The 14,416-nt window shown below is 41.4% G+C and overlaps 1 protein-coding gene across 7 annotated transcripts in view; it reads right to left on the minus strand.

Annotated features, from left to right (window-relative positions):
* Window positions 1–14,416, minus strand: part of ENPP2 (ectonucleotide pyrophosphatase/phosphodiesterase 2) — a 74,196-nt gene that overhangs the window by 39,926 nt on the left and 19,854 nt on the right. For all 7 annotated transcript variants that reach the window (XM_040546956.1, XM_040546950.1, XM_040546951.1 and 4 more), the window contains exons 3-8: window positions 13,882–14,037; window positions 11,579–11,704; window positions 9,145–9,205; window positions 7,835–7,932; window positions 6,738–6,817; window positions 5,463–5,582 (exon numbers count right to left, since the gene is read on the minus strand). In XM_040546956.1, the coding sequence (XP_040402890.1) occupies window positions 5,463–5,582; window positions 6,738–6,817; window positions 7,835–7,932; window positions 9,145–9,205; window positions 11,579–11,704; window positions 13,882–14,037 (641 nt within the window). The remainder of the gene's footprint in view (window positions 1–5,462; window positions 5,583–6,737; window positions 6,818–7,834; window positions 7,933–9,144; window positions 9,206–11,578; window positions 11,705–13,881; window positions 14,038–14,416) is intronic.

A 14,416-nucleotide genomic window follows, 5' to 3' on the forward strand; every position in this document is an offset into this window, starting at 1 on the left:
TAGAGCTGCAACAGTTATCACTGGTGAACATAGTGATAGCAGTCCCTACCTCTATACCAGAAGTGCCCGTCGTAGCCAGCCCCTTTACTAGTTAACTAAAATTAAACAGACTGTCATCTGGAGCAGCTGACGGGAGCACACAAGTTTGCTTCTTACCCTCAGCTATAGGATATTAACTCCAGCAGAAAAGCAGGGCAAACCTTATTGCTTTCTACAACTACCTGAAAGGAAGGTGTAGGGAGCTGGGGGTCAGCCTCTTTTCACAGGTAACTAGTGATAGGACTAGAGGGAATGGCGTCAAGTTGTACCAGGGGAGGTTCAGGTTGGAAATGAGGAGACATTTATTCTCAGAAAGAGCAGTCAGGCATTGGGACAGGTTGCCCAGGGAGGTGGTGGAGTCACCGTCCCTGGGGGTGTTCAAGGGAAGGTTGGACGTGGTGCTTAGGGACATGGTTTAGTGGGTGACATTGGTGGTAGGGGGATGGTTGGACCAGATGGTCTTGGAGGTCTTTTCCAACCTTAATGATTCTAAACCATTAGCAATGAACCTCATCACCAAAGAACATCTCTGTGTCATTAAATTAAATTCACTGACTTTCAAGACAGAGTGCAAGTTGTGCTCCTCCCAGGCTAATATGAAGCCTATGCTGTCAATTTATGTAGGACAGAAAAGAAAAATTTAGCTGATGCCCTCTCAACCTTTTCCATCCAGAACAATCAAAATTAAGAATGGAATAGCAATTACTGTTTCATTTCCTCTCTGTTGGTTAGAGCCACAGTCCTAAAGTTAATTAATCCTAGATGTTCCAGTACTGAGCATGTAAATGCAATGCATTATATATGCTCTGTGGCTGGTCACATCTGTTCAGGTCACTTATCATAAAGTTTGCCATGTTAAGCATTGCAAGGTCAGTACCATGTGAGCTTTTGTAATTTATTTGCCATATGTAAATACTTTGGTTTTAACTGTTAATATATTAGAATTTTATAGTTAGCAGTTTAACTACATCTGATGCACACCCCAGGTTTTCATATGGGATATGACCTTATAGCATTGCAAGCTGTACAAAGACCATGTTTCTGAATTAAATTGTTCAAGCAGAGAAGAGTGCAATAAAAAAAATATATATTAACCAGTCTGTTTTCATATTGTGTCAAGGAGTTAGAGGATACCTAACTTTTTCAACACAGAAAGGCCTCTCAAATTATGGAACCGTAGATTCAACTGATAAATGTCCCAAAATGTAATATACATGATTATCTAGATGTATACCAAACATCTCCAGTAAGCTAAATTGCTATAAATTTTATATCTTCCTTGTTGAAAGACTACAATTCTTCTCCTTTATTTATAGCCAAAAAAAATAGAGAGGCTGAGCAACACTTCAGTTTGCTGTGCCATATGCAACACATAATTACCAGGTTCTCCCTTTTTTTGATTACTAGACACATGTTCACACAAACAATGCAAACAAAGTTATTCAAGATAGCTGTCGAACTGCCATTGAAAACCTGCACAAAAAATGCAGCACCTCCCTACTTTTAATCTTCCAGGAATAAACAAGTGCCCCTAACTTTGCAAAGGCTGCCCAGTACTTGTTGCATCACCAAAGAATCAGCAGCGGCACACGTCAGGTCAGGGCCGATGGGAGGGACAGCTCTGAGGCCTGGCCCTCGGGAACAATTGTGCAAACACACTCACTGGTCAGGGAAGGAAATTCATGTTGGGAGCAGAGGTTGCACAGACACCCACTGTGGCTGAGAGGGCAATTCATGAATGGGAAATCCCTTCCATGCTTAGCCAGAGTTGGGGAGGGGTCATTACAGTGTTTCCCAACAAACACGTACAAGATTGGTGCAGGCATGCAGAATTAATTTGGCATGATGGAGCCAAATGTTACACTCCTGCACCATTTGCACTTTGTCTGCCAACAAGGTAAAAGGTGGAGTCATGACTTCCACATGCCTTACTCTTAATAGGACACAAACAAATTAAGTCTCGACGACTAAGCATTGTCTCCTGCCCATACAGGATATTTTGGTTCAAGAGGCCTATCAAATAATTAGATAGAATCATAGAGGCCTGTGGGTTTCTGAAAATAGTCTTATCTCCCCTAGGGAACCTGCTTTGGCATGGGGATTGGACCGATGATTTCTTGAGGTCCCTTCCACCCCCTACAATTCTGTGATCTTTGGACGCAAACTCAGGTAACAAGATGGGCAACATTCTCAAGGGGACTCTCTGTCCCTCATGAACTATAGTCCTCATAAAAATATGGTTTTATAGCTGTCATCTTCTGATCTTGGGGAAGCCAAAAGATCATGAAAGAACATTAAGAAAATCATTGCCTGTAGTGTAAGCTTAAGCTTGCTACATCAAATGAAGACATGAAAAACTACTGCTAAACAGAAGCCAAAGGCGGCTTGGGGGCTTAATTTAAGCACTTGACTTCAATGGTTGAAATTACTTGGATAAAAGTCTCAGTGTCATGAAATACGAGCAGTGAAGTTTGTTTCTCCTTTGAGAGCATGGGCCCTGATGCTCACCATTTCTGTGAGATGCCATAGCAATACAACAAGGAGTAGTTATGCGACTGTTTCCTGTCAAACACTTTTGTCTTAAAAACAAGGTATTTTTAAGCTTGTGCAGTAAATCAAGGTTTAGTACTAAATCAGAAAGACAGGTTTCAGGAAGCCTCACCATCAGTTAGAGGATCTCAAAACACTTCCAAAGCTACCTTCTCCCTCCTTCTCCTTTTCCTAATGCTCTTAAAATTAATTTCTCGTAATTCCTTGCGTGGAAACATTCAGCTACTCATCTGCCAAACCCCATGAAATCACATGTTAATTTGGTTGCTTCCCAACAAAACACTCACTATAAGAACAATTTTAAAAAAAAAGGCAACAACAACACATGCCACACATTTTAACAAAGCTACATATAGTAGGTCAGCTTCCAGGAGCAAGAAAATATTTCAGGAATGATCAACTTTCAATGACATTGTCTTTAAGGCTGTTTTAGCTACAACATGAGGCTGGGGATCCCGGAAATTTTTTCTGCCTTCCTGGGGAAAATGAGTAGTTTTGGATAATAATTCCCAGTTCTGTGCCTCTCTGAAGTTGAGTACTCTAGTTTGAGACCCAAGACCTAAAAGGAATAAAAATTTGTGATATGCAGAAAAGATTCCCCTCCGTCTCCCTTAATTTTACTGTCTTGTCTTTGACTAACCAGCTATTTTTGGTAGTCTTTATCAATGTGATATTTAGATTAAATTATAAAAAGGATTTAGAAAGGGACTGTATCTTATCTACATACAGATAAGAGATTTTTTTCTATCATCAAGATTTATGCCCTCTGAATTTTAGTAGCTTATCTTCACACTTCATTTTGCTAATAAAGATATGCAAAACATGCATTTCCTCCGTGTCAGAGATGGGATCGTTTATGTCATAACATTCCTGCAAGAGATCACCTGTCTTCTTACCCAGGCACTATGGCCACTCTATCTGGTTTGCCTAACTTACAGGTTCTCCTCATATTAAGTGTGTGGGGATTCAGTTATAGTCCTCCTCTATGCATGTGTTTCCAATTCTCCAAGGATATTTCCAGCTCATTACATGATCCCTGTGTTTTTGCATTCTAACACTTCTTCGGATCAGCAGTTTTATTTTATCATCCTTACTTGTGTATGCAACACTCCCCCCTATCCTCTGAGGATTTTTTTTTTTTCCAGCGTATGGTCATTCACAGTTGTGTAACTTCCTCAAGCTCTTCTCAGCTGACATTTTTCATGACCCTTGTTTACAATCCAGAGTGACTGTTATTCTCTGCAACAGCAGAGGTGTTTCTAATGGGTGGGAGTTGGAATTACCCAATACTCCCCACTCAACACCACAGGTGATGCAATATACATAGACTTGTATTGAAATATAAAAGTATGGCAGTTTAGAGACAGAGACATTTGCACTGTCCAGAAGTTAGTTTCCCAATAATTCCTACCTAAATTTGGCCAAGGTAAGGCACACAATTAAATTTGCAATGCACAATTAAATTGCAGCTGCTTAACAAGTTGTAAAGCAGGTGTTGAGCCCCAATATTGCCTATGAGCTCAACGCCTGACTGAAGCAAGGGTGGCTGCCATTAGGTGTGCAACTGGCTGTAGCTACAATGGAGAAGAGGCTACCTCCTGTCGCCCCTTTCACTGCTCCTAGTTTTGATCCTGCTTCTTTGCTCACATCTAGGAAGATAACAGCCGGGTAAGTTTCTCATCCTCTCTTCTCCACACAACCCATGCTAAAAGCTAACCCAGGTCATAGCTGTGCGAGGGAGTGACCATGCTCTGTTACTGCTGACTAATTTAACAAGAGTACAAATACCTCATTCTGGCTCAGCTACAGCCAGAGACAGCTGCCTGTCACACATCTGCCTGCAGCTCTAAATTGTCTTGTCTTGCATTTGTTGTGGACTAAAACCACATGCAGACAAATAACACATGCTTGCTAAGCCTAAAACCATCTGAGTAACTTCCTTTAGTCTCCTGGGATATTAATGTCTTAGTGATTAGGGAGATGACACTGATCACTTGAGCAAACATCAATGACACATTATGGCGTTCCCAATCTTCTTCCAATTTCTACCTCCCTTATCCCACTCTTTTTCTGCTTTAACTGGTCAGGAAGTTTTTAAACTATGGTTCTCCAAGCAATCAGTGCAGTGATATGTTCACGCACTTTGGCTGCTTGCAGGTAAAACTTAGTATTTTAACATAAACCCATTTTTGGTGGCAGCTTAAAGCAAGCCACCACAGCATGCACTACTAATGGAGGAAAGCCCAGCAGAAGCAAAGGGACCTTTTCTTTGAAACCTTAGAAAGAGGCTATTTTCTTGCCCAAAATAAGGATTCAGAGCTGGAGAAAACCGATTGCAACAGTAACCTAAGAGAGAGAGCCCCATTCAGCCACCATTGCTGTGTTCAAGGCAGAAATTAATTCACAAACTTCTGTGACCTCTGCAGCAAGTCAGGCAACAGCGTTCACTTGTAGACTTAACAAATAATAATTATGAAGTTGTGCCATGCTGCTCTGACAGAACATTAATACTAAAACTGCCACAAGAACATTACTAGGACGAAAACCTGAGAAACCCATAATGAAAAGGAAACATTATGCCACGGTGATGAAAATATAGTAATTCGTGTTAAACTACTGCCTAAAGTGAGGGTTTTTCCTAGCCACATCTAATTTATACTTATCAACACAAGCACCCCTCCATAATCAATGGCTTTATTATTCTGAGAAGCAAAAGCCAACTCAAAATGTTACATTAAATTGATAGACACAGGGCCAGCCATGGGGAGATTAGGTACAAATTGTTCACAGATGTATTTTTTTAATTATTATTATTGGCTACGTTCCACAGCACAGGGGGAGGGGAGGGAGGAAGGAGGGAATATGAAACTTACTGGTTGACCTCCCCACCATCTGTGATTGAATTTCTCTCGCCCTCGAAGACTGAAGCTGGCATCAAACACTGGGTCATACATCGAATTGCCAACGATTCCGTGTGATTCAGGATAGAGTCCCTTTGTGCAGAAGTAGATTAATTAGTAAAATCCTAATGCACATAGATCCAGTTCCCCATAGCTATCTGCAAATACTGCTAAATTATTTTAAAATAGGTGTTTTTGCAAATGCACACCAGAAAAAGTTTTAACTTTAAGATAAACACATATAAAACTGACTGTAGCAACAAAAACAGCACGAGATGACTGAATTGTGCTAAAAAAAAAAAGGCACAAAAGCTTCTGGTACTGGATACTTTAAAGTATTTTCACACTGGTTAAAAGTTAGTTTGAGGTCAACAAAAGTAAGCAAAAAAAAAGATTGATTTGAACTTTCAGTTCCTCATGAATTCCCTTTCTGGAAACAGTAATTCATTTTCTGGTAGCAAGAGTAACACTTTGCATTTGCATTTGATAATATTTTATCTCCACCAGTTCCTCTGTGAGATAAGAGTTATTTCTAAGAAGAAACCAAAGCAAGTCACCAAAATTGTGATATAACCCAGAGGCTTTGTATCACAATTTCTTCATCAGTAAAGGTGATTTAGGAGGTTTCTGTTCTTCTCCCTTTCTCTCCACCCTCTCCCATCCCCTTCTCTCTTTTGAGTTAACATTTGTGCAGAGGCTGCAGGAAGAAAAAGAAGGGAAAAAAACGTGGCTGCTGCTTCGGGAGCACTGTCATAAGGCGTGTGTGCATCCCAGGGTGGGGACAGCCTGGCCACCAGCCGTGCCACCAGAGCACACAAGCGATGGCTCCTTTTCTGCAGAGCCAATGCAGCATCCAGACACACTCAGCAGCTGTAAATTTTAAGACGGCTGCTAAGACAGCCCTACTGACTTCAGCTACTCCGATGAAGGAACAACTGCTGGTTGTATTCTGGGTAGGATTTCAGGGTTGTTTGTTCCTTCCCCCCCCCAGAAAAACCATGACCTGTAATTACACAGCAGTACAAATAACTGCAAAAACAGGCATAAGAAAGAGCAGGAAAGTTGTAATGCTGTGCTTAATAGTGAGAAAACTCAGAACTTCAAAATACTGAACAAAAATAAATAACTGAAGGCAGAAAAGGATAGACAGCAAAGCAGTTTTATTTTAAAAAAATCTTGTTTCCCACAACCCACATTTCCAACGAAGTGCAACATTTTATCAACAAAAACTCCTTCCCAGGGACTTACAGTAGCAAGGGTGTACAAGTTGGGGAAGGTTTTTGTAGGGTAGACAGGCCTCATGTAAGGAGAATGCGTTCCACAAGATCCTGAAAAATCAATGGGGAATGCAAACATTAGCAAGTGAAGCTCTGAGACATGAAAAAAGAAAATACAGGGAATCATTTGTTTTAACTCAAAATGCTGCAGAAACTGGTTAAATTTTAACCAATTTAAATGAACATTCTGCTGCTTAACATTGGCAAGTCTTCCCGCAGGACAGTGGTAAATCTACTCACACACTTTGCGCTTCGCAATAAACAAGTGAAACAACGCAGCCAGCACTACAAAACCCGCTAGATTTCCATGGACTGTTTTCCTTTCTAAGCTAGCCTCCTTTCAGTGTCCATAGCCATTGGAAGTGTCTTGCTGTTAAGCAAAACGATTTGAGAAATCACAGGCTAATTTTAAGTGACAAATATACTAAGGCTGGAGTTTCACAATAGGCTTTGGCCACAGCTCCACAGATGGCTACACAAACACAAGAGCCAGCAAACACACACACGCAAACAAAAAAACCACCACGCTTTTCAAGGGTATGGGCACACACACAAACTACCACGCTATACTGAGAAGCTCAAATATACAGTGCCTCCAGTACACCACAAAAACCAGGACCCATGTCTTTAACGTTTGTGACTCAAGTGGAACATTTTGCGGGTACCTCCCAACTAGCCTGTAAGAAGGCATGATACATATCACATTCTGAAGAATCATTTCTTTGCTGACAAAACCAAATTAACACCACTGATTCTGATCTGCAGTCCCCAAAGCAGCTCTCTCCCCACTCTTTGATTGTTGCATGCTGCTTTAGTCAGGGTGCTTCAAACCACCAGGTGATATCATCTAAACCAAATGGGACTTCTGCTATTTTGCTTTCGGGGGGACAACACAAAAACCAAACAAAAAAATCTTTATTAGACCCTTGAATCAGAAGAGCCCTGCATTTAGCACAGCCCTTCTACCCACCAGCACCATGCTGACTTTTGTTGCTCAATACACAATGAAAACAACTGAACTGCAAAAAGATTGTCTTTCATGTATTGTAGTAAAACAGATGCACTCACTCAATTTTTCAATATTGGGCATGACCTTGTTCCCTTTCTTCATATATGATGCACGGAAACCATCAACAGAGAAGATGATCAAAGGAGGACGAACAAAGCTGAAGAATAGAAGCAGCATGAACGTAAGTCAGCATTTCTAAATTATTTTTTATTTCCACTTGCTCACTGAGGCTCCAGAGAACTTCAAGTATAGTTACTACATGTGCTGTGTGTCTATAATATTTTGCTTACTTAACAGATAAGCACAAACTGATGATCTTCATGCTTACTAACATCCAGAGTTTGGTTGTGTGGTCACAGTTAGTTAAAGGGCTGCGTTCCAACATAAAAGACATTTTCCCTGAGCAGCCAAAAGCATACAGCCCAAAAAGGCAAATGTTTACAGACAGAGATGGAGAAGAGGAAAAAAAAATAGTATGCATGAGTACCCACCCTATCACACAATCTGTAATTAAAAACCACGTTTTATGACAGCTGGTCTTCTCTCTTTACAAACAAAAGTCCATGTGGCGTTTTGTGTGAGCTCCATGAGGCAGAAAACATTCTCATATACTAAAGATGATGGTATTTCATGCTATTTTATTGTATTTCTGTTTGCTACTTCTACTTGGATTTGAACCCAAGCAGGCACAGATGTGTCCTGGACAGACACACCTGGGTCACCTGCTGCAGGGGTAAGAAGCTGCCATTGTCACCAGGAGAAGGAGAGGCTCCAATCTCCTCCAAACTATCTTGATTGCACAGACTGAGCTGCAACCCAACATGGCACCTAAGCAGATGCTTACCATTAAGCATAATAGTGAGCCAAATGGTTTCAGAATTTCTCACGTTTTCAGTGCTATTCCTGGGCTTGTTATTCTAAGTCAAGGTATATCCCCATTGTAATTCTGAAATCCTTTCACTAAGGAAGACAGTATTAATAATCCAAAATTCAGTTTTTAAAAATGACCTGAGCTGTGTTCATATGTGGCTCAGTCTGAATTTTAGTGAAATCAGGAAAAGATCTCCACAGTCTTCAAGAGAGTTTGGTTACTTTCCCTACACATGTAAGTGAAACAGGCAAACCCACCAGCAGGTGGTCAAATGACAAGAGTGCAGGCCCTCACACAACACTACTCATCCAACAGCTCAAAGACAAACGAGCTACAATATTATCAGCCCAATTGTACAAATGGTGAAGCGCAGGAAAGCAACCAACCCATAACCATTCAGCAATGGCATTACAGGGCCAGTGCAGAAACATGATGTTCAGAGTGCTGGACCACTGGCCTTCTTGCACTTGGCTTTGGGGTTGCAAGCAAAACACTTACCCTGCTGGACATTCAGGAGTTTTTATTTCTTCACAGTCATCATCCACCCAGTGGGTTTCTCCTACCAGGAAAGTAAAATCAGACTTTAAAACATATATATATATATATATGGACATAATATATACATAAACATATATATACATAAACATATATATGGACACAGCTACAGGTTTCAGAGAAAATTTCAAAAAAATAAGTCTAGCTCTTGCTAATGATAAACAAATAATGACCAGGTATCTTCCACAAAGCTGAACAAATGATCTGGTTATATTCTACTTGATAAGAATATCCAAACTATCACTGCTAGAATCACCTCTTAAGACTGGAGTTAAGAGTATACTTTTGCCTGAGGGAAACAGTGGTAAAAGCTTTAGGCACAGTAGTCATGTTTTGTTTTGTTGTTGTTTTACTTATTATTTTCAATCTGCCAAAAAAAGGGTAGCGCTGCTTCAGGCTGTGAATTCATACCCTCCTTCCCATCAGCTCTGATGTCTTGGTGAGCCGCTTCAGCTGGCTAAAGACACAAAACAAAACACATTCTGTGGAAGAAAAACAACCCTAAATGGTTTCCAGCTGGTTTACAGAGTTGATCAGCTCATGGATCAGGTGAGACTCAGGCACAGCTAAAAAAAGCACTAATGCTCTTTCAGAGCTAGCTTAGTTAAAATTACTTTATGTAATCAACTATTTTCTTAAGGTTTTCTCTACTGAATGCTGACTATAGACTGGCTTATGACTTGCATTTTCACAGGTCAATTGAAAAACAAAGTATTAGCTAATGAGGTTCACTTCCTGAACCTGGCACTATTAAGGGAACTGCAGCTCAATTAAAAGAACAAAATAAAAAGCACCATAGAAAAGATCTGCAGGAAATGTGTCCTGCAGCAATTCCAATTGACCATGACAGGAGGTGGAGGGACGATTTCCAAGAAAAAAAGAAAAAAACACTATCCTCAGATCGGCACAAGCACGAATAAAGAGGAAACACTGTTCTCACATAACACTTATTCCTGTCAGGATGCCAGCGTCATTGAGATCATTTGTTATTAACCAATTAAACAAAGATTATGTACATTAAAGCAGAAGACATGTAAATTCCTCTGTCTTGACCCTTGTAAGAGGGAGCTCAAAAAAAAAGGCAGAAACCGAGAACCATACCAGTATTCAAGCAATATCGGCCTTGGGTCTCATTGGGAAGGGGAAGAACGTACTCTCCAGGGACTTGCTGGAAGATGCATTATTTCACCTGGATTCCCAACAGCAAAACTCAAGTAAAGAAAATCCCATTTTCAGTGTATGGACCTGGACTATTACGAGTTTCTGAAGCTATGCAGTTGGCCGAAAGAGTGTGGAAGAAAAAAATTTCAAACCTTAAACTCTCCACCGTTAAAGTAAACCAAGAAAAGACAAAGAGTTAGCTGAGATACAATGCTAATTACCAAGCAGCAGAAGACCTGCTCAGAATGGGTGACACAGTATGCAAGGCAGGACATGCTCCAAACCATCAGGGTACAAGCTGAAACTTAAGCCTTCTCAGCCCATCAATCCACCAGCCAGAGCAGGTTGTATTGCAGACATTGCGTGCCTAGAGGTGATATGGTCACCTGGAGCCCGTGCCACCCACCTGAAAATTACAGCTGTCATATTCTTGCAACCTCTGTCCCACAAGAATCAAAGCCTACAGGTGTTGGCCCAAGTAGTTTGAGCAGGAGCTTTTGTAGTAGGGGTAGGAGAGGTTTTAGAGACAGAGACAACGTATCTAGGAATGTTAAATTCCTTCTGAAACCATCAGATATCCCTGGCTTTCCCTGTGATGCAGACAAGTGCACCCAAACATTTCTGTGTTTTAAACTCGTCTACCTTTGCCTCTTCTTGTTCTATCAGTATCTCTACAGGCAAAGACAACCTCTTTCTACTGTCAACAAATGAGAAGCATTCACCTCCACTAGTGTCCAAAATAAATCATAGAGTCATAGAATGGTTTGCATTGGAAGGGACCTTAAATATCATCTAATTCCAACCCCCCTGCCATGGGTAGGGACACCTCCCACTAGACCAGGTTGCCCAAAGCCCCATCCAGCCTGGTCTTGAACACTTCCAGGGATAGGGCATCCACAACTTCTCTGGGCAACCTGGTCCAGTGCCTCATCACCCTCAGAGTAAAGAATTTATTCCTTATATCTAATCTAAATCTATTGTCTTTTAGTTTAAAACCACTACTCCTCATCCTATCACTGCACACCTTGATAAAGAGTCCCTCCACAGCTTTCCTGTAGGCAAAAATCACAAATGTAAATCCCTGTTTTTCATCCCTCCTCCCCAAAATCAGAGCAAAACAAGGAGAGGTTTCCTTCTTTAGAAGAAAATTCTTTACCCACAGGGCTGCCTTCTATCAGATTCAGAAAGATAAGAGGCAGAATGACCAAAGACGTACCTTTGCAAACGACTTGGTAGTTAGTACAACAATCTCCTCTACTTAAGCAGTCTTCAGAGCAGTGACAAGCATTGTCATCATTCCTGTTTTCTCCACAGCGATCTTTTGTACATTCCCAGCCCCGAGCTAAAATATTCACAAAGTAAGCAAGAATGAGAGATTATAATCAAAACAAAAAGCACTCACTCTAGCCATAGTGATTACATCCAACCTCAAGTAGAGTAGAGTGTTAAATTTATAGCCCCATTTTAGTGGTTTCAAGACCTCTGAAGTAAGCATGTCAACCAGAAACAAAAAGGACCCTTGTGTGTCCTGCAGGTGCAGGAGGGCTCCTCCAACCACACACAAGTGCTTCTGCTACCCTCGGGTGTTGTACTCCAGGCTTTGTACAACCTGAATGCCAGAAAAGATGTGGAAAGGAAAAGTCAAGAAAGGCTCTTGAAAGATAAATGGAGGGCCTGGAACACAAAGTAGGAATGCTGATTTTTCTTGGGTAATTCATTCTTTTTCACCCAATTCTATTCAAGTCCCCAGTTCAATCAGTGGGAAATGAGAGAAAGATGAAAAGAGACTATGTGGATACAAATTGATGTTATACTCCCGTCGGTTCTTCACAGAGACAGAAGGAACTTTCTAATACCTCAGCGGGTGAGATTCAGCACCAGCTGCAAAGTTTGAAGCACTTCAAGGAGAAGCATGGCGCAGCAGCTGTAAAACACTCCTGCTCTTCTCATCTTGCAAATGAAGTTAGGATCTAAGGGCCTGTCTAAATTATGGCGTTCTCTCCAGGTCAGCACATTGCTACGCTTTAGAATAGGGCCTGAGGATATAAGCATATGGTTTCCCACATGTGTCCTGTCCCAGCCAATAGGAAACTGAAAAGATCACTTCAGTTAACATGCACCCAGTTAAAAATAAAATAAAAAAAACACACACACACAAGCAATTTCTTTCATTCCCCATTTCTCCTTAATTTGGGGCTTTTTTTCCTATAAATATGTAATATTTACAGATTGTACATGTGATAATTGTCTTCATAAATGCTCGTGGGATTATAAGAAAATTTACACCACGGTTCTAAGGGCTATGCAGCTAACCATACATATAAATGCATATTGTACTCTCTGGACAGGAGACTGAGGAACTGAGAGTCTGTTCTTTGGGAGCAAACATCTTGCAATGTGCTGAAAGTCTTCAGAACCTCACATTCTACAGTCATTTACACTGGGACAAAACAGCATCAGCTTAAAATTCAGAACTTCTTGGCCTGGAACCAAACCATTTCTTTTATATTGGATTACAGAATCACAGTACTGAGATTTGGTACCATGTTATTCAAACAATATCCTCATAAACAGAAATGAGGAAGTTCTCTCAAACATTGCCCATCCATGAACAATGATATTTTCAGTCATTAGATTTCTCTTCTGGCTGCTTAGTAAGTGTAATTCCTTGATAAAGCAAGGAAAGGTTTAACAGCAGAAGTAGAAGGCACCTGTGTCAACTCTGACCACTAAGCAAACATTCAAGGAGATAGGTACAACTAATAATTTAAGTGCACTATTAAGAAATAAAACATAACTCATGGACCTCTTTGAAGTTTCCCTTGCCTATGAGTCATGAAAAACGGAAAATGAACACAGTGCTGTATTTCCTTTCCCCAGGCTCTAATGAATTGAAGGTAAGGCTCTAATGAATTGAAGGTAAACGTTTTTACCAGTGTGTTATATGCATCCTGACATCTGGAAATCAGAGTCTGGAGCAATGGTAACAAACCCAGCCTGCCACCTCTGAAGGGACCTGCACCGCTTCAACACTCCCAGTTTCAGAGGTGCTTTCACAATGCACAATCCACAAGCGAGTGTGAATTGCCCTAATATTAAGTTATCACCTGGGAGAAAAAAAGGATGGATAACACTGAGAGACCAGCCTCCAGTCTGTACCATGGCTCTCTTCATTGTAACCTGGAGGGACAACTGGTGCCTGAACGCTGATTATTGTTTGTAAATGAGTATCAGATCTCCTTTCCAGGTAGTACAAATAGTACCTTGCCTTTTTCTGCCCTAGAAACCATGGCAGAAGCCCAGCAGTGAGGAGCAATAGGTGCATGTCCCTACTGCTCCTTGTAAGGACACGTGGGCTGCGTTATGGGCTAAGCCAAGCCTAGCCAGCAAGGCAAGGCAAGGTAAGGAGGAGACACAGGTTACAGCAGGGAGCACTGTATTATAGCAGCCAGTCCCAACCGCTCGCATAAGCCAGGCGTCATCAGCACCTGCCAGTGCAGGGCAGGAGACCCATCGTACCTGTCTTTAAGCACAGCTCATCAAAGTCGAAGCAGCAGCTGTTGTAGCTCTTGCACAGGTTGTCACAGCGGCAGCCAGGAGGCTCTGCCTCTTGAAGTTCAAAGCATCTGTTTTTGCAGGAGCCAGAGGTACTGATCCAGGGGGAATCTGACAGGACTGTGTGGAACAAGAAACAGGGCAACATCTGTCAGACCAGCAGTGGTGGGACAGGTGGCTCAGCCCCGAGCCACATGGATGAGTGAAACCTTAGCTGCCTGCTTAGGGAGAGGAAGGGAGCGGGGAGAGGGGAAGGGTTGCTTGCAGAAGCCAATATATATATATATATATATAAAAGATTAAAAATCCAAAAAGGCAGCTCTTTTTGGGGGGAAAAGAATGAGGAAGCAGCATGCTGTGATAATATCCTGCAAAGAAATGGACCTGGCTTTACCTCTGTAACAATCAAGAGATTACTAGCAGAAATGTATTGAAGTCTCCAAGGCCAATTCCAGGAGCTGCAGCTATTCCTCAGAAGCAGGCCTTTGTTTTCAGAAAC

Source organism: Cygnus olor, chromosome 2 (genome assembly GCF_009769625.2).
Source record: "Cygnus olor isolate bCygOlo1 chromosome 2, bCygOlo1.pri.v2, whole genome shotgun sequence".
NCBI classification, from domain to species: Eukaryota; Metazoa; Chordata; class Aves; order Anseriformes; family Anatidae; genus Cygnus; species Cygnus olor.